A 21,284-nucleotide genomic window follows, 5' to 3' on the forward strand; every position below is an offset into this window, starting at 1 on the left:
CTTCGATCACAACACTATATAATAGCATTTGGCAGGCAAGTAGAGAAGTTATGAGGCAGGAAAGCAGCAGATAAATTAGGCTCCCTTGATATTGGCAGACTCCAGCTCTGATGACAGGTTATTTCATGTTGGGCTGTAAAATGCTGAATCATGTTGTTATGGCAAATGCTTGGCGAATCCCTGGATTTCTGCATAGAAATCTTTTTTGTTATTCAGTGCATCTCATGCATATCATTGCTGGCGTTCACAATTTTTTTTTTTATCTTTATCATGAATGGGCTGTGCTACAACAATACAAAAAAAACTAAATGTGGCAATACAAGTTAGATTCTTCCCAACATCCACATGCACACACATGACTCATTCAAGTGTGTATGTATTAAAAACGGAGAAAGGGGAAGGAACTGCTGCCAAACAACCCCGTATCTCCAGTAGGGAAAAAAATAACAGGCACCTTGAAATCAACACTCCATATTCTTAATTCCTCAGATATCTGCTGTAGGGAGAGACAGTCTGAACATCCTGTTATTAGATGGTTAGGCATTCAACTAAGGCTCTGCCTTTAAACAAAATGGATCCATTAAAAAATAGATACTTTGGTTTTCGTTTTTATAATTTTTTGCCCCATTACTAAAAGTTTTTTTGTTTTTTTTTTACTGTTTACAAGTGTAAATGTGTATGAGTGGAATAGCTGGCAGCTGTTGAAGATTTATGGCCAACTTTACACTTTCTTTAATAAGTGGCAAATTAGGTACAGAGATCAGGAAATATTTACATTGCCTTAAACTGCAACACTGCACCCAATTCGAAAAAATGTGAAACAAATTCTTCATAAAATCCCAACATGATAAAGGTCTCTAAATGATACTGCCAAGAAGGGTAATTCAATGCTTAATTCTTACGTAAAATTGTATTTAAAAAAAAAATATATATAAATAATATCAATGCTGTTCATTTATATTTACGGCACTCAGTTTTCTCTATTTTTGAAAATGTTAAAACAGCATTTACTGTAGCTGCAAATTATTTTAATGTGCTTAATGTGAACTATTTTATGTGACTATAAAAACAGCTTTTCAAATATGCTCTAAAAACCAACTGTCTAGAATGGAGACAACCTTTTGGCACATCGGATATCATTGTTCTGCAGAACACAGAATGATGAGTACTAAGGTCTTTGTGAACGTTCTTTTATACTCTCTTTTCCTTTAAATACTGTTGAGTGTGCAATAAAAAAACGAAACAGATATTATAATATTTTCCAAGGGCACTGAGAATACATATGTACTTACATGTTAAGCTTTGATGTTACTGTAGACTTGAAGCTGTCATTCAGAGCAACCTGAAGCTTTGATCCATTTGAATCGGAAGCTTGGTTTGTATTGCGTTGAGACTGCAATTTCTGTTCTCCTTGTTTGCTCTCCTGCTTTGTCCTTCTGTCCACACCACCTATAGTTGTAGCTCTGCTATCCTCCTCAGCCGTACTGCTTGAGCTCTCTCCAACACATCCAGCTAAGGATTCAGGAACAGATGCTTTTTCCACGTAGGCGTCATTTGTTGTGGAAACAGGAACAGGCTGGTTAAACTCAGTTGCTTTGGCAGAGGCAGCTGCAGTCAGATTTCTAAACACTGAATCTCTACCATGTGCCTTGCGATCTGTTGGAGAAGAGGGAGCAGAAGAATATTTTTTCCTCAAAGGGCTGGAGGCTGGGTGGTGCTGTTTTTCTTTGTCTGATTCACCCTTGGGCGACAGTTTGTTATTGGTTCCCGCCTTTAATTCTTGGTTGGCCGAGGTTGAGCAATTTGACTCAGGTGATGCAGCTTTCAGAACCTCATCAGGAGTATTTGAATACTCTCTAACCCCCTCATTGCTACTTTCAAACACATTATCCTGTAGTGCTATGTTCTCAGCGTTATTTTCCTCTTGACTATTCTGAGACTTAAGGGAACGTCTCTTTCTGTTAACTTTTCTATTAGGACTCTTTTCCATTGTGTCCCCGCTGCTAGAACCTTTTATGGATGATGGAGAATCAGAACCAGAAGTTTTACTAAGGTAGATATCAAATGCTAAAACCTTTGCATTCTCACTAGAATTTTCATCTTTTGATTTATCTTCCAGAGGTTCAGTAAAAATGTCACCTTCGGAAGGACTAAAAGAGGGCGAGCTGTCCGTTGAACTTACTGCTTTACCTAAACTACTACTGCCACCTGCTGTGTCTAGGAACGGTTTCAATTGAGCTGGCTGTAGAGTTTGGTGTTTGGCATCACCCCCAAATGCAACTGGTGATGTTACTTTTGTAGAATTTAATTTTTCTGTGTTTCCCAATTTTTGGACAGATCTTTCAGATATCCTAAATTTTGGATCGGATACTCTGCTGGAGAACTTTGTTGTTTTCTTAGTCAATACTTTCGGAGAACCATTTTTAACTATATGAATTTCCTGTGAAACCTTTCGTATGCTGACCTTTCCTTCTCCATCAGTGGAACTTCTCCTTCCAGGTGACTGTATCAATTGTCGGACAATCTTCTCAGTGCTTTGTCTGTCTACTTTGAATGTTGGGCTGAGTGGTGACCTTTGACTGACATCAGAAAATACATCCGGGGAAAGAACAGGGCTTTCTGATTCTACTATACTTGACTCCCTAGTTACTTTAACTGAGTTTTCACTCTCACTGGTATGTCTAATATCACTGTTTCCATTAAAATTCACCTTTAAACTTTGACCTACAGGTGATACAGGCTCCTTTGAGACAACCTGAGACTGTTGACCTGAAACATATTCAACACTGGAAGTGCCAGGAGCCTGATTGTGTACTTTGGAGCTGGAGACTACTACGACTTGAGCCCTTTTTCTTTCCTTTTCCGATTTTTCATTAGTTGGGCTTGTAGGAGACTCAGGGACACTTTTGCTCTGCTTCTTTTTCGAAGTGCTAAACAAATTCCCAAACTTTCCCAAGACAGGTTTCTTTGTGCTGTCCTTCTTAGATAATTCCGCAGATGGTGATCGAGACTAGAAATAAAGAAAAGGAAATGCATTTAGTGAAAAATAGGAAACAGAGTGCTACAATTTCCTTTTACAGATAGGGAGTATCCCTTCTCCCAGCATACCTCCGATCTATTATCATTATTTATTTAGCCTTAGTTACATGAGTATTTAAGCCTTGGATCACTAGCTGATAAAGCATAAAATGAAGATTCAATATTTTGTTTAAAGTGAACCTGTCAGCAGGATTGAGCACAGAAACCTACAGTGTCAAGTCAACGGTGTTATATTGATTAAAATGATACCTTGGTTGATTAAATCCGTCTTGTGGTTGTTGTTTAATCTTTATTTTCAGTTTTGACTTAATGATATGCCCAGGCTCCGGGGCGGCCTGTGGGGGGTCGTCATGTGGTGCTCTGATTAGGTATTCATAATGAAGACTACTGACAGGTCACTGATCCCTCACTGACCTACCCCCCTAGTTTACATAATGATTATATATACATACTAAGAAAATTAAAAAAGCCTTCGGCAGACAGGCGCCAGCCGGGGCACTGCGCTGCAGCATAATCGCATGTGTAATGTGCATATAATTATTATCGTTGAGGTTAACCTGATATTTAAAAAAAAAATCCATTTGAAAATGGCGCCTGGTGTACATAGAGATGATCCGATAGCTGCTACTGCGCATGCACTGACATCTTGCTAGAGAACAAAAAAAATTCCTCCTCCTCTTAAAGTGTATTATCTATCCTGTCCATACCTCACACCTCATTCTCATGCTAAACATTGTTTATCATTACTATAGCACCATTTATTCCATGGCGCTTCACATGTGAAAAGGGAATGCATAATAAAAAAAGTACAATCTTATTAAGGGCTGAAGAAAATTCCCTTAAAGGAAGCCTGCAACAGCAGAATGGGATAGATGGATTAATCTGCTGTGCTGCTGGTCAAGATGATATTGATTGCAGTTGTTGAACAAAGAGCAGATTTATTTGCGCGTTTCACAGTGGAAAGTGGAACAAACTTCTTCATTGTGCTTTTTCTTGGATGGAGGAGTTTGTTCAGCTCTGAAACTCGTGGATTTAATAAAATTGCTCTTTGTTCAATATCATCTCAATTCAATATCTTCTTGACCAGCAGATTTATACGTACATCTTACTATTTAATTGCATTTACTTCTGGTTTTATTCCAGAATATGAAGCAGCAGTGACTAGTATCTAAAGCTTTATAGGAGTTGTGCCTGACAAAACCGAGCCAGGTGAGCAACACCATACTAGCTATAAAAGTTTTATTTCCGCAGACATTCCATATTGTACTATTGTCACTTTTTAACTATAGGTCATCAAGATGTATATAAAACTAGCCGGACAGTGATCTATGGGTTGTGGGTCCTATAAAAATTAGAATAGCACTGTACATTTTAGTTGCACTGTGCCTTATCAAATTACTTTTAATTCAAATGCAAATAGTGCCTCTGTGCACCTTCAGTGTGGCCAGGAGTTCATGAGAAGTTACATCTCTTCAGTTTCCATTTTGAGGACTTCCCCATCTTCTAGTTGACAGTCTTCACTTGATAAAAGCAGGGAGTACCGGAACTTAGCACACATGTCTATGCGTGTGAGATGAAAAGGTCTGCACCTGGCAATGCACACACAACATCAGTGTGTACACTTTGTGGGCACACTTTGTGGGCAGGCGTATTCTCCTCCCTGGCTCCTCTTTGCAGACAGGAACATGAAGGATAGCAAGCGAGCTGCTTCAAAGAGGAGGAGAGGGTGGAAATGAGATTTTATATGTGCTGCTTCTGAGTTCAATGATCTTGTACTCTCCTGCTCTTTGAAGTCACAGAGAAAAGTCAGAGAAAAGAGCGTGCCCACCTGCACTGATACTGTGTGCACATGTCTAGGGCTCAGTCAGTGCCAGCGCACATGCTCAAACACGCAGGCTGAATTCAGGAAGTGCTCACTCTTGGCAAGTAAGTGCTGTCAACTGAAGCAGGGAAAGTGACCAAAAAGGCAAATTAAGAGCATAAAGGTGCACATTGCCCTTGGCCTCGCCAACGGTGCACCGAGGCCCTGTCATTTGCATGAAAAGTAATTTTCCCAGGCACTGTACCACTAAAATGAACAGGGCTAGTATTTTTTTTTTATAGTGGGCGAGTCCCCTGTATCATATTATAACTTGTTTAAAAAAGCAATTTAATGATCTATTGTACTACTTGTCCCGCTCACGCCTTGGCTGAATGGCGCGAGCCGGGGGGTTGTGGCCCCACTGTGCCACAAACCAGACTACCCTGGAAGGGGCGTAACTACGGCAGCTTCCTTGGTCTTCACTGGAGCCTCTGATGGTGAGGTCAGGCTTGTGCGGCAGGTAGCTGCCGGGTGCCACTCCAGGGTGGTGTCTGGCTGTGGCTGCTGATCCCACTCGGGAACAGGACACCTTGACAGAGGCTATAGACAGGCAGGCAGGTGGATACGACAGGCACGGCTGAGACACAGGGCAGGCGGACACGGCTTGGAGACACAGGACAGGCGGGCACGGCTTGGAGACACAGGACAGGCGGGCACGGCTTGGAGACACAGGACAGGCGGGCACGGCTTGGAGACACAGGACAGGCGGGCACGGCTTGGAGACACAGGACAGATTGGCGTGGTATGAAAAGGAGCAGGTAGGGACCTGTTCACACAGCAGGTGTAGGCAGGAGGGAGTGGTGTATGCTGGAACAGGATCTGGACCTGTTCACACAGGAGGTACAGGGATGGATCTATGCAGGAAGGAATGGAATATGAAGGAACAGGTTTGGGCCTGTTCACACAGGAGGTGCAGGTATGGATATAGGCAGGAAGGAATGGAGTATGAAGGAACAGGTTTGGGCCTGTTCACACAGGAGGTGCAGGTAGACAGAGCCGCAGGAGTGCGGAGCAGGCAGAGCCACAGGAGGTGTGGGCAGGCAGAGCCGCAGGAGTGCGGAGCAGGCAGAGCCGCAGGAGTGCGGAGCAGGCAGAGCCGCAGGAGTGCGGAGCAGGCAGAGCCGCAGGAGTGCGGAGCAGGCAGAGCCGCAGGAGTGCGGAGCAGGCAGAGCCGCAGGAGTGCGGAGCAGACAGAGCCGCAGGAGTGCGGAGCAGGCAGAGCCGCAGGAGTGCGGAGCAGGCAGAGCCGCAGGAGTGCGGAGCAGGCAGAGCGGCTAGGGAGCCGTGCAGGCAGAGCGCCTAGGGAGCCGTGCAGGCAGAGCGCCTAGGGAGCCGTGCAGGCAGAGCGCCTAGGGAGCCGTGCAGGCAGAGCGCCTAGGGAGCCGTGCAGGCAGAGCGCCTAGGGAGCCGTGCAGGCAGAGCGCCTAGGGAGCCGTGCAGGCAGAGCGCCTAGGGAGCCGTGCAGGCAGAGCGGCTAGGGAGCCATGCAGGCAGAGCGGCTAGGGAGCCGTGCAGACAGAGCTGCGAGCGTGCAGATGCACAGATAAAGAAGACACAAGGAAAGACACGGCAGGGAAGGAACCACAAACAAGGAGACTGACAGAGGTAAGACTGAGTTCAGACAGAGGCACAGGGACAGACACAGGGACCAGGATATTCAGCCTCCCGGCAGGCAGACAGGGTACAAAGCAAGACTAGAGTAATCCTCCAAAGAAGGAGACAGACAGAACAGGGCCTGGCTTCCTCAGCAGCGGAATACTAACTGAGTATAGACATTGCTCAGGCAATGTTTCAGTGGGAGTGGCGAAACTAAATAGTCAAGGGCTCCAGGTGGTTGGTCAGGGACAGATTACCCAGGTGCACCCAGACTGCATAAGAACCAGAGAGTTCAGGCGCCGCCCCCCTATACACAGTCAGGAAACATGGAGAGCAAGCAGGAAAACAAGAGGCATAGCACATGGAGCTCAGGGCTGGCAACAGACAGATTTCACAGCATGGTTTGAAGGAGAAAGTAAGTTGGTGTGCGGGGGATGGGAGGCCATGTAGTGATGCCAGCAGGGTTGTTACAGTACCCCCCCCTTTACGGCCCCTCTTCCTCACGCCTGCCAGAATGACCTGAAGAAGGAGTATGGAACCACATACAGTCCAGGCTGACAGGGCATCCATCTGGTGAGACGAAGTAGGTGTGCCATCCGGAATCACCGAGTGCCAAGTTTCTTGGTGCCCAACAGCCTCCAACACCGAAGGTATAAGGACTTGGATCTCTTCCTCCAGAGTGGAAGAAAGCAGGGACCTGGAAGCCTCAGACTTGACCCCTACATCAGCCGGCCAGCTGGAAACCGAAGAGACCTTTACCGAGTCCAACTTCAGCCCGATATCCCAAGAAAATTGGACCTCCTCCTCCAGACGGGTAAAAAACAGAGATGCATAGGCCACTGTTCTCACCTCTTCATCCACCTGCCACATGGAAGTTGGAGGCATACATACGGGGAGCCACCTCCGCCTGTTACCCAGAACAGACTGGACCACTTCTTTCAAGTAGGCGAACGAGTACTGCTTAATCCTGGGACCTTCACCCACAGACCATAGAGGAGCCGAGGGCATCCACTCAGGATCAATCTTCAGCCCATTATCCTGGGGAAGACTATCAAGTGTCAGGGATGTTCCTGAGGACTGGTCACCGGAGGTGTACGGAGAGGGCGCCACTGTTTTCTTTTCTTCAGTGACGTCAGTACACCATGGCTTGATAGCCGGCAGATCAGGTGGAGAAGGAGACGATACAGAAGACTGACCTTGCAGTAATGGAACTAGACACCTCTGTTGGCTAGGCAGATCCAAATACAGCACCATGCTGGGTCTTTGGACCGGAAGGGGCAATAGAGTGCCCGGCTCAAAACGACCGGTGGGCAAGTTGGTCAGCAGGTGGAAGACAAATGTCTCTGTGTATAATGCTCCGATTAGGAGCTGTAGTTGACCCCTCAATGCTGGACTGTTCACAAGTAGGGCTCGGCCATCACCAAACCCCCTGCATGGATTCTGGAGCGGTGGAGCAGGAACCATGCACAAACTTTGTCTGGTTTGTAGCTTGCATACATCTGCACGGCCGAAACTCCCACAAGGCACCGGAACAGTCACAGACTTTAGTAGCGAGGAGGTACTCTCACCAAGGGCAGTCTCTCCTACTGGCCCAAGGTTCTGGAGCTTTGGCTTCACAGGGCTGAGACCATCAGGATGTTCCTTCTCAGGACTGGCCTCTGGCGACAACCTAGCCAGCCCCTTTTTCTTAGACCGTTTGGATCTTGCATGGGGGGCTGCTTTGGCAGGCTGAGGAACAGATGGGTCATGGACGGTCACAGACGGAGAAGATGAATTGGCCACAGGTCTCTTTCGTCTGATCCGTTCCTGGAAGCTAGGAGGGGAAGACTTTTCAGGAGACACTGTACCAGGCTTGTCAAAGGCTTTGCAGAAGGCCACCAGGAAGGCCGGTAAGCTCGAGGTGATGGGATCCCCTGCTTCCCAAAGGGGGTTGAGCCACTGCAACGCATCTCCTGTTAGGTAGGACATTAGTAATCCTACCTTTACCCGATCGCTGGCGAAGTAGGGAGCATGCCATTGAAAATAGCGTAGGCACTGCTCCATAAAGGCACGACAGTGCTTGGGGTTCCCATCATATCTTGGCGGGTCCGAGGGAGGTTTAACTTTAGGTATGCCAGCCTCTAGTTGAGCAAACAGTCTATTGGAGACCACAATGGTGGGTGGAGCAGTGAAGGATTGGGCTTCAGACCGGGTAAATTTATTTGGTTGCCCATACTGGCAAAAAAGTTCATCTTGCTCCGAGGGCGAAAGGACATGGGACTCAGCGGGGACCATGGCCTGAGCAAACTGTCACGCTCACGCCTTGGCTGAATGGCGCGAGCCGGGGGGTTGTGGCCCCACTGTGCCACAAACCAGACTACCCTGGAAGGGGCGTAACTACGGCAGCTTCCTTGGTCTTCACTGGAGCCTCTGATGGTGAGGTCAGGCTTGTGCGGCAGGTAGCTGCCGGGTGCCACTCCAGGGTGGTGTCTGGCTGTGGCTGCTGATCCCACTCGGGAACAGGACACCTTGACAGAGGCTATAGACAGGCAGGCAGGTGGATACGACAGGCACGGCTGAGACACAGGGCAGGCGGGCACGGCTTGGAGACACAGGACAGGCGGGCACGGCTTGGAGACACAGGACAGGCGGGCACGGCTTGGAGACACAGGACAGGCGGGCACGGCTTGGAGACACAGGACAGGCGGGCACGGCTTGGAGACACAGGACAGGCGGGCACGGCTTGGAGACACAGGACAGATTGGCGTGGTATGAAAAGGAGCAGGTAGGGACCTGTTCACACAGCAGGTGTAGGCAGGAGGGAGTGGTGTATGCTGGAACAGGATCTGGACCTGTTCACACAGGAGGTACAGGGATGGATCTAGGCAGGAAGGAATGGAATATGAAGGAACAGGTTTGGGCCTGTTCACACAGGAGGTGCAGGTATGGATATAGGCAGGAAGGAATGGAGTATGAAGGAACAGGTTTGGGCCTGTTCACACAGGAGGTGCAGGTAGACAGAGCCGCAGGAGTGCGGAGCAGGCAGAGCCGCAGGAGGTGCAGGCAGGCAGAGCCGCAGGAGTGCGGAGCAGGCAGAGCCGCAGGAGTGCGGAGCAGGCGGAGCCGCAGGAGTGCGGAGCAGGCGGAGCCGCAGGAGTGCGGAGCAGGCGGAGCCGCAGGAGTGCGGAGCAGGCGGAGCCGCAGGAGTGCGGAGCAGGCGGAGCCGCAGGAGTGCGGAGCAGGCGGAGCCGCAGGAGTGCGGAGCAGGCGGAGCCGTGCAGGCAGAGCGGCTAGGGAGCCGTGCAGGCAGAGCGCCTAGGGAGCCGTGCAGGCAGAGCGCCTAGGGAGCCGTGCAGGCAGAGCGCCTAGGGAGCCGTGCAGGCAGAGCGCCTAGGGAGCCGTGCAGGCAGAGCGCCTAGGGAGCCGTGCAGGCAGAGCGCCTAGGGAGCCGTGCAGGCAGAGCGCCTAGGGAGCCGTGCAGGCAGAGCGGCTAGGGAGCCGTGCAGGCAGAGCGGCTAGGGAGCCGTGCAGGCAGAGCGGCTAGGGAGCCGTGCAGGCAGAGCGCCTAGGGAGCCGTGCAGGCAGAGCGCCTAGGGAGCCGTGCAGGCAGAGCGCCTAGGGAGCCGTGCAGGCAGAGCGGCTAGGGAGCCGTGCAGGCAGAGCGGCTAGGGAGCCGTGCAGGCAGAGCGGCTAGGGAGCCGTGCAGGCAGAGCTGCGAGCGTGCAGATGCACAGATAAAGAAGACACAAGGAAAGACACGGCAGGGAAGGAACCACAAACAAGGAGACTGACAGAGGTAAGACTGAGTTCAGACAGAGGCACAGGGACAGACACAGGGACCAGGATATTCAGCCTCCCGGCAGGCAGACAGGGTACAAAGCAAGACTAGAGTAATCCTCCAAAGAAGGAGACAGACAGAACAGGGCCTGGCTTCCTCAGCAGCGGAATACTGAGTATAGACATTGCTCAGGCAATGTTTCAGTGGGAGTGGCGAAACTAAATAGTCAAGGGCTCCAGGTGGTTGGTCAGGGACAGATTACCCAGGTGCACCCAGACTGCATAAGAACCAGAGAGTTCAGGCGCCGCCCCCCTATACACAGTCAGGAAACATGGAGAGCAAGCAGGAAAACAAGAGGCATAGCACATGGAGCTCAGGGCTGGCAACAGACAGATTTCACAGCATGGTTTGAAGGAGAAAGTAAGTTGGTGTGCGGGGGATGGGAGGCCATGTAGTGATGCCAGCAGGGTTGTTACACTACTAAACACTACATAACTATACTGTCACGTCTTAGCCTAAGCTTTCAAACACTTATTTGCATCCACACCAACGTGGATTGTGCGGACCAACCACGGGCAAGCATTAACCTGGAAGGATGTGCCTAAGTGACTACCTGGCTTTCGCTAAAGCCTCTGATAATGAGGATAGGCCTGGCCACAGGTATTCATCAGGTACCACTCCAGGACAGTCCCAGGGACTGCAGTAGTGGGACACAGGGTCAGAGGCATGGTAACGCGAAACAGGAGCACACCGACAAAAACGTGGTTAGATGGTCTAAGGGTGAGGCACGCAGTAGCGGTTCAGAAGATGCAGCAAAGATCAGGAGCGTTAAGGTCACGCAGGATGGGAAAACTAGCCAGGTCAGTAACAAGAAGCGGAAAACAGAAATGAGCATGTACATGGACTACCAGGTAGGAACTTAACGCCATAGCAAGGAATGGTGGGAGGAGCTGCCTTATATATGGAGCCTGCTTGCATCGGATCTGCTAGGAAACCTAATCTACGCAGAAGACAGTAGGGTTAAATACCTGCAGAGATTGACTATTGCCAACTAAAGCAAAATGGAAGCAACGTGTATTAGCAGCAGTGCAAAGGAATGCAGGAGGGAAAACTCAGTCTGCCATAACGAGAGACCTCACGGTGAGTGGGGCGGCGCTGAGAAGGCATGCAAGTTGGGGCCGTGACACCCTTAACCCCTTCACTACCAAGGGTGGATTGCACGTTAACTCCCGGGCCAATTTTTACAATTCTGACCACTGTCCCTTTATGAGGTCATAACTCTGAAACGCTTCCATGGATCCCGGTAATTCTGACATTGTTTTCTCGTGACATATTGTACTTCATGTTAGTGGTAAAATTTCATTCAAATAACTTGCGTTTATTTATGAAAAAAACGAAATTTGGCGAAAATTTTAAAAATTTCGCAATTTTCCAACTTTGAATTTTTATGCCCTTAAATCACAGAGATACAGCACACAAAAAAACTTAAGTAACATTTCCCACATGTTTACTTCACATCAGCAAAATTTTGGAACCAACATTTTTTTTTGTTAGGAAGTTATAAGGGTTAAAAGTTGACCAGCGATTTCTCATTTTTGCAACACCATTTTATTTTTACGGACCACATCACATTTGAAGCCACTTTGAGGGGTCTATATGATAGAAAATACCCAAATGTGACACCATTCTAAAAACTACACCCCTTAAGGTGCTCAAAACCACATTCAAGAAGTTTATTAACCCTTCAGGTGCGTCACAGGAATTTTTTTTACTATTTAAAAAAAATGAACATTTAACTTTTTCACAAAAAAAATACTTCAGGTTCAATTTTTTTACTTTACCAAGGGTAACAGGAGAAATTGGACTGCAAAAGTTATTGTGCAGTTTGTCCTGAGTATGCTGTTACCTGATATGTGGGGGGGAACCACTGTTTCGGCGCATGGCAGAGCTCAGAAGGGAAGGAGCGCTGTTTGACTTTTTCAATGCAAAATTGGCTGGAATTCAGATCGGACACCATGTCACGTTTGGAGAGCCCCTGATGTACCTTAACAGTGGAAACCCCCCACAAGTGACCCCATTTTGGAAACTAGACTGTTGTGAGTTCATTTTCCCCTCCGTCACTGAGGCCTGGTGAACTCCCTATTCTAGTGAAGGAAGGTAGTGAGCCTGATTATCAGGCACCTGGGACTAATGAAGACGATTGGCTGAGTGGAGTCACTGACTGGATTTAAGGCAGCCTACGCCCTTTCTGTCCTGCGGGTGATTTCTCTGTGGACTCCTGGACACCAGTCTGATTCCTGCTCTCCTAAAGCTAAGTTTTCTGTTTTGCCTTTTTGCATCTAAAATTTGTTTTTGTTTTTCTTGCTTTTTGGATTCTGCCACTCCCTGCTGGAGTGTGCAGTGTTCCTTGAGCTCTGTCTTCTGAAAGTACCTGAGTGCTGATTTAGTTTTTGAAGCTTAGTTGCTTCAGGGCCATTTTTATATCAGCTTGTTGGCTGTTGTCTCTGATAGGGTTTTGGCAGATTGCAGACAGCAGCCTTCCTATCCGTTCCTATCTAGGTAGTTTTTGGGCCCCGTCTTTGCTCAGCCTGTCTTTCTGTCTGTAAGTGTTTTCATCTTGCTTCACCGTCATTATATGTGGGGGGCTGCCTATTGCTTTGGGGTCTGCTCTGGGGCAGTTAGATTTCCCCTTTCCTTCTTTAGGCCTATGTATCTCTCCGGCTGTGATCGAGGGGTCTAGGTCATCGTAGGAACCCCCCACGGCTACTGCTAGTTGTGTTGATAGGTTCAGGGGTCTGCAATCTGATAGTTGCCAACTTCTCTGGTTTTCAGGACTTAGCTAGCATTTGTTTTTGCCTCCTACGGTGACTCAATCATAACACTAGACCCCCCAAGGAACTTTTTTTTCAATGCAAAATTGGCTGGAATTCAGATCGGACGCCATGTCACGTTTGGAGAGTCCCTGATGTACCTAAACAGTGGAAACCCACTACAAGTGACCCCATTTTGGAAACTAGACCCCCCCAAGGAACTTATCTAGATATGTGGTGAGAACTTTGAACCCACAAGGGCTTCACAGAAGTTTATAACGTACAGCGGTACAATTAAAAAAATCATATTTTTTCCACAAAAATGATCTTTTCACCCCCAATTTTTATTTTCCCTAAAAGATATTGTACAATTTGTCCTGAGTATGCTGATACCCCATATGTGGGTGTAAACGACTATTTGGGCGCATGGCAGAGCTCAGAAGGGAAGCAGCGCCATTTGACTTTTTTGGCTGGAATTGAGATCGGACACCATGTCGCGATTGGAAGACCCCTGATGTACCAAAACAGTGGAAACCCCCACAAATTACACCATTTTGGAAACTAGACCCCCCAAGGAACTTATCTAGATGTGTGGTGAGCACTTTGAACCCCCCAGTGCTTCACAGAAGTTTATAACGCCCGGGCGTGAAAATAAAAAAAATTGTATTTTTTCCACAAACATGATCTTTTAGCCACCAATTTTTTTATTTTCCCCAAGGGTACCAGGAGAAATTGGACCCCAAAAGTTGTTGTCCAATTTGTTCTGAGTACGCTGATACCCCATATGTGGGAGAAAACTACTGTATGGGCACACGTCGGCGCTCGGAAGGGAAGAAGTGACGTTTTGGAATGCAGACTTTGATGGAATGGTCTGCGGGTGTCATGTTGCTTTTGGAGAGCCCCTGATGTACCTAAACAGTGGAAACCCCCCCACAAGTGACCCCATTTTGGAAACTAGACCCCCCACGGAACTTATCTAGATGTGTGGTGAGCACTTTGAACCCCCAAGTGCTTCACAGAAGTTTATAACGCCCGGGCATGAAAATAAAAAAATCATTTTTTCCACAAAAATGATATTTTTGCCCCCAATTTTTTATTTTCCTAAGGGTAACAGGAGAAATTGGACCCCAAAAGTTGTTTTGCAATTTGTCCTGAGTAGCCCGATACCCCATATGTGGGGGTAAACCACTGTTTGGGCGCATGGCAGAGCTTGGAAGGGAAGAAGCACCATTTGACTTTTTCAACGCAGAATTGGCTGGAATTGAGATCAGACGCCATGTTGCATTTGGAGAGCACCTGATGTGCCCAAACAGTGGAAACCCCCCAATTATAACTCCAACCCTAACCCCAACACACCCCTAACCCTAATCTCAGCCCTAACTCTAGCCCTAATGGGAAAATGGAAATAAATACATTTTCTTTTAATTTTATTTTTCCCTAACTATGGGGGTGATAACGGGGGGTTTGATGTACTATTTATGGCGGTTTTTATGTTTGGCAGCTGTCACACGCTAAAAGACGCTTTTTATTGTTAAAATAGTTTTTGCATCACCACATATTGAAAGCTATAATTTTTTCATATTTTGACTCACCGAGTCATGTGAGGTCTTATTTTTTGCGGGACGAGTTGACGTTTTTATTGGTATCATTTTCGGGCATGTGACATCTTTTGATCGCTTTTTATTCCGATTTTTGGGACGCAGAGTGAACAAAAACCAGCGTTTCATGAATTTCTTTTGGGAGGTGCGTTTTCACCGTTCCGCCTGCGGTGAAATTGATAAGACGGTTTTATTCTTCGGGTCGGTACAGTTACAGCGATACCTCATTTAGGTTGTTTTTTTATGTTTTGTCGCTTTCATGCAATGAAAACAATTTTATATAAAAAATAATTATTTTTGCATCGCTTTATTCTGCGAGCTATAACTTTTATTTTTTCGCTGATGATGCTGTGTGGCGGCTCATTTTTTGCGGGACAAGATGACGTTTTCAGCGGTACCATGGATATTTATATGCGTCTTTTTGATCACGCGTTATTGCACTTTTTGTTCGGCGGTATGATAAATCATTTTTTGCTTCGCTTTTTATTTTTATTTAAGGGGTTCGCTAAAGGGGTTAACTAATGGAACAGTTTTATAGGGCGGGTCGTTACGGAGGCGGCGATACCAAATATGTGTACTTTTATTGTTTTTTTATTTCCAAAAAAATGAACTAACTTGGGAATTATTTTTTTTTAATTTATTTAGCGATTTTTTTTTAAATTATTTTTACACTTTTTTTTTCTTTTTTTTAACTTTATTACATTGTCCCAGGTGGGACATCACTGTCCTGTGACAGATCGCTGATCTGTCACATCACAGATCACTGTGACAGATCAGCGATCTAACACAGGCACTGCACAAGGCTTCCTCATGCCTGCGCTTTGCAGGCACTGAGGAATCCAGCTCCCTGCAGGCCCCCGAAGGTCCCCGTCGCCATCTTGGATCCAAGGACCTGCAGGGAAAGAGCCCCCCGCAGCAGCGCTGTACATTGCACTGCTGTGGGGGGCTCAGGGAAGCACGGAGGGAGCCCCCTCCCTGCCGATGCTTCCCTTTAACCCCTGGTACACCGCGATCGTGTTTGATCGTGTCCGTGACCGCCCCTGACATTGTGCCGGGTGTCAGCTGTGATAATCAGCTGACACCCGGCCGCGATCAGCGGCGCTCACCACGTGTGCGCCGCTGATCGCTATGACGTAATATTCCGTCCATGGGAATTAGGTCCAGGGTCACATGGACGGAATATTACGTCCATTGTAGGAAAGGGGTTAATAGAAGTGATCATCAGACCACAGAACAACACATTGCATCTCCACTGCTGGCCCAGAATATGATTGTCAGACATGCAAATTTCCTCTTCAGAAAGTAGGACGACTTGAACTCTAGTACCACCTATCGGACGTAGCAATCCTAAAAGTCAATATCGACCCTTTAACAAGCCTTGCCACATAACTTTGGATAAAATCTAAAAGTCAGAGCACTTTATATTTAGAGATAATGCTTTGGCTTTTATACTAAGTCAAGTGGCAAGTCTCCTAAAAGGGTCGATACTGACTTTTCGGATTGCTACTTCCAATAAGTCGCATTAGAGTTCAAGTCCTCTTTGTGTCTGAAGATGCAATCAGCATTTTTACATTTCTCAGAGAAGCTCTGCATCGCCTATAAAAGTCTCCTTACACTGGGATGTCACTCTCAACAAGGAAAGACATTCCCATCTTCCATAGACCAAACATGTTTGACAATCCTAGATTCACAGATTATAATCACATGGACGATTTCAAGGAAATTCAGAAAACATTGTGTATACGAGATGAGAAATTGACAAAGGAAAGTATGAGAACAAGCTAAGCCATCTAGTCATGTCTTTGACTTGATATTACTGCAATGTTGTTTGTACTTCATGCATTATACGACACTAAGTTCAGTTCAAATACACCTCCATTTATAAACAACTTTCATAAATCGATGCACAGACATCCTATTACAGAATTATGCCTCTTTCTTATCTGATATAATCTCATACATATACACACACATATATAGGGCTAAACATAAATGCGTACACTCCATTAGAAAAGTAGGATTTTAATCAATATTTCACTGGACACAGTTTACAAAGTTTTTACAAGACAATTTCATAGAACATTCTCAGTGAGAGAAACAAAATAGGAATCTTGTGGGTATGATACCTTTTAATGGCTAACAAATAATAGTAAATGATGTTACAAAGCAAGCTTTCGGGACTGCTTACGTCCCTTCATCAGGCTGATATGACAAAATATTTGAAGAAACCTGGACTAAAGCATCCGCCAACTCCTGGACAGTCTGTAGCGCAACGTGACGGTGGATGGAGCGAGACATGATATCCCAGATGTGCTCAATTGGATTCAGGTCTGGGGAACTGCTGACACTCCAAGCACATGAGGTCTGGCATTGCCCTGCACTAGGAGGAACCCAGGGCCAACCCCACCAGCATATGGTCTCACAAGGGGTCTGAGCATCTCACCCCACACCATTACTGACCCACTGCCAAACCGGTCATGCTGAAGGAAGAAGCTCGCTCTCCACGGCATCTCCTGTCTCATCTGTCAAATGTGCTCAGTGTGAACCTGCTTTCATCTGTGAAGAGCATGGGGCGCCAGTGGCAAATTTGCCAATCCTGGTGTCCTGTGGCAAATGCCAAGTGTCCTGCACGGTGTTGGGCTGTGAACACAACCCCCATCGGTGGATGTCGGGCCCTCAGAACATCCTCATGGAGTCGGTTTCTAACCGTTTGTGCAGACACATGCACATTTGTGGCCTGCTGGAGGTCATTTTGCAGGGCTCCGGCAGTGCTCCTCCTGTTCTTCCGTGCACAAAGGTAGAGGTAGCAATCCTGCTGCAGAGTTGTTGCCCTCTTATGGCCCCCTCCACATTTTCTAGTGTACTGGCCTGTCTCCTGGTAGCACCTCCAGCCTCTGGACACTGTGCTGACAGACACAGCAAACCACAGCTCGCATTGATGTGCCATCCTGGATGAGCTGCACTACCTGAGCCACCTTTGAGGGTTATAGAGTCCGTCTCATGCTACTACGAGTGTGAAAGCACAACCAACATTCAAAAGTGACACAAACATCAGCCAGAAAGCATTGGTACTGAGATGTGGCCTGTGGCCTCCACCTGCAGAACCACTCCTTTACTGAGGGTGCCTTGATAATTGCCAATAATTTCCATCTGTTATCTATTACATTTGCACAACAGCATGTGATTGTCAATCAGTGAGGCTTCCTAAGTGGACAGTTTGATTTCACAGGAAGTTTGATTTACTTGGCGATATATTCTGTTTAAGTGTTTTTTTGAGCAGTGGTTTTATTTATACATACACATACATATATATATATATATATATATTGTAGGGATGTGACTCGCTCAGGTGCTGCGGGAGACAATTATGAGGCAGGTTTTCCCAAAGTCCATGTGGTTTATTAACTCCATAAACCCACAAGGCAGCATAACACTGAAATGTAACCTTCAGCTCAGGCAAGGGAACAGAAATGTCCGTGGCTTCAGACTCGGACCGAGAGTCTCAGCACATGCTGGGAGCTGTAGTCCTCCCCATATACACTCTCTGTAGTGTCCCACCTGGACACATGGAAGTCTGTCCACACTCAGACACTCACTCTCACACTCTCTCACATGTGCCAAACACCTCAATTACATAGCCCTGTAACCACACCCACAGGTGATCACATGGCTATGACATCACTAAAGGTTGTATAGACACACACAGGCTTCCCTGACACAGTGTAACAGAAAGATCAGCAGTACCTCTGCTGATCAATACACCCTGGAGCCTGCATCCCAAGGCCACCCACCTTGAGACCCATAATGGTCATTTAGGACCCTGCTCCTGTTACCACACTGAATGTGCCTGTACACCCGTCCTGGGACACCCACACAGCGCCCCCTAGCTGACATAGTGGTAACTACACCACAAAATAAATATATATATATATATATATATATATATATATATATATATATATATATATATATATATATACACACACACACACACACACACACACACACACACACACACACATATAGCAAAAATTAAGAGACAGCTTTCAAATATTCAGTTTCCCTAATTTTTTTGTCTTTATGGGTATACTTTTGAGTGTAAATTGTTCTTTTAGTCTATTAACTTCTGACAACGTCTCCAAATTTCCAAGCATTAAATTTTCTTTTCTGAAAAAGAGAAACGGTCAAAATAAAAAAAACAAAAAAACAGTGCTTTCAGACCTCAAATAATGCAAAGAAAACAAGTTCGGAACCATTTAGAAACAACAATACTAATGTTTTAACTCAGGAAGAGTTCTGAAATCAATATTTTGTGGAATAACCAGCTTTCATACGTCTTGACATGCTTGCCATCAGCCTTTCACACTGCTACTGGTGCAAAAAATTAAGCAGTTCTTCTTTGTTTGATGGCTTGTGACTATCCATCATCCTGTTGATTACATTCTAGGGGTTTTCAATGGGGTTCAGGTCTAGAGAATGGGCTGCCCATGACAGGGATTTAACCCCTTTCTGCCCTCCGACGTACTATCCCGTCCATGTGCCCTGGGCCCCTATGCCCATGGACGGGATAGTACGTCGGCGCGATCAGCGGCGCCCACTTGGTGAGCGCCGCTGATCGCGGCCGGGTGTCAGCTGATTATCACAGCTGACACCCGGCACAATGTGTCAGGGGCGGTCACGGACCGCCCCCGACATGTTAACCCCTTGCACACCGCGATCAAACACGATCGCGGTGTACCGGGGGTTAAAGGGAAGCATCGGCAGGGAGGGGGCTCCCTCCATGCTTCCCTGAGCCCCCCACGGCAGCGCAATGTGCAGCGCTGCTGCGGGGGGCTCCTTTCCTCCAGGCCCCCGAATCCAAGATGGCGACGGGGGCCTTCGGGGGCCTGAGGAAGCTGGCATGAGGAAGCCTTCTGCAGTGCCTGTGTCAGATCGCTGATCTGTCACAGTGATCTGTGATGTGACAGATCAGCGATCTGTCACAGGACAGTGATGTCCCACCTGGGACTATTTAATAAAGTAAAAAAAAAATAAAAAAAAAGTGTTAAAATAATTTAAAAAAAAAAAAAAAAAATCGCCAAATAAATTAGAAAAAAAAAAAAAATATTCCCCCAATAAATCCATTTTTTGGAAATAATAAAAAAAAACAAAAAAAACAATAAAAGTACACATATTAGGTATCGCCGCGTCCGTAATGACCCGCCCTATAAAACTGTCCCATTAGTTAACCCCTTTAGCGAACCCCTTAAAAAATAAAAATAAAAAACGAAGCAAAAAATAATGATTTATTATCATACCGCCAAACAAAAAGTGTAATAACGCGCGATCAAAAAGACGCATATAAATATTCATGGGACCGCTGAAAACGACATCTTGTCCCGCAAAAAATGAGCCGCCACACAGCATCATCAGCGAAAAAATAAAAAAAGTTATAGCTCGCAGAATAAAGCGATGCAAAAATAATTATTTTTTATATAAAATAGTTTTCATTGCATAAAACCGACAAAAACATAAAAAAACGACCTAAATGAGGTATCGCTGTAACCGTACTGACCCGAAGAATAAAACCGCTTTATCAATTTTACGGCACGCGGAACGGTGTAAACGCACCCCCCCCAAAAAAAAATTCATGAAACGCTGGTTTTTGTTCATTCTGCGTCCCAAAAATAGGAATAAAAAGCGATCAAAAAATGTCACGTGCCCGAAAATGGTACCAATAAAAACGTCAACTCGTCCCGCAAAAAATAAGACCTCACATGACTCGGTGGGTCAAAAAACAGAAAAATTATAGCTCTCAATATGTGGTGATGCAAAAACTATTTTTACAATAAAAAGCGTCTTCTAGCGTGCGACAGCCGCCAAACATAAAAACCGCCATAAATAGTAAATCAAACCCCCCCCGATATCACCCCCTTAGTTAGGGAAAAATAATAAAATTAAAACAAAAAGTATTTATCTCCATTTTCCCATTAGGGCTAGGGCTAGGGTTAGGGCTCGGGGTGTGTTGGGGTTAGGGTTGGAGTTATAATTGGGGGGTTTCCACTGTTTGGGCACATCAGGGGCTCTCCAAATGCAACATGGCGTCTGATCTCAATTCCAGCCAATTCTGAGTTGAAAAAGTCAAATGGTGCTCCTTCCCTTCCAAGCTCTGCCATGCGCCCAAACAGTGTTTTACCCCCACATGTAGGGTATCAGCCTACTCAGGACAAATTGCAAAACAATTTTTGGGGTCCAATTTCTCCTGTTACCCTTAGGAAAATAAAAAATTGGGGGCAAAAATATAATTTTTGAGGAAAAAAATGATTTTTTTATTTTCACGTCCGAGTGTTATAAACTTCTGTGAAGCACTTGGGGGTTCAAAGTGCTCACCACACATCTAGATAAGTTCCGTGGGGGGTCTAGTGTCCAAAATGGGGTCACTTGTGGGGAGTTTCAATAGTTTAGGTACATCAGGGGCTCTCCAAACGCACATGACACCCGCAGACCATTCCATCAAAGTCTGCATTCCAAAACGTCACTGCTTCCCTTCCGAGCCCCGACGTGTGTCCATACAGTAGTTTTCTCCCACATATGGGGTGTCAGCGTACTCAGGCCAAATTGGACAACAACTTTTGGGGTCCAAT

At 46.5% G+C, this 21,284-nt stretch overlaps 1 protein-coding gene across 2 annotated transcripts in view; it reads right to left on the reverse strand.

The window, feature by feature from the left end:
* The window catches only part of CRYBG1 (crystallin beta-gamma domain containing 1), a 429,535-nt gene that overhangs the window by 117,692 nt on the left and 290,559 nt on the right, over window positions 1-21,284 (reverse strand). For both annotated transcript variants that reach the window (XM_073576084.1, XM_073576085.1), the window contains one exon: window positions 1,293-3,010. In XM_073576084.1, the coding sequence (XP_073432185.1) occupies window positions 1,293-3,010 (1,718 nt within the window). The remainder of the gene's footprint in view (window positions 1-1,292; window positions 3,011-21,284) is intronic.

Source organism: Dendrobates tinctorius, unplaced genomic scaffold (genome assembly GCF_039654945.1).
Source record: "Dendrobates tinctorius isolate UK_male_01 unplaced genomic scaffold, ASM3965494v1 ptg000046l, whole genome shotgun sequence".
NCBI classification, from domain to species: Eukaryota; Metazoa; Chordata; class Amphibia; order Anura; family Dendrobatidae; genus Dendrobates; species Dendrobates tinctorius.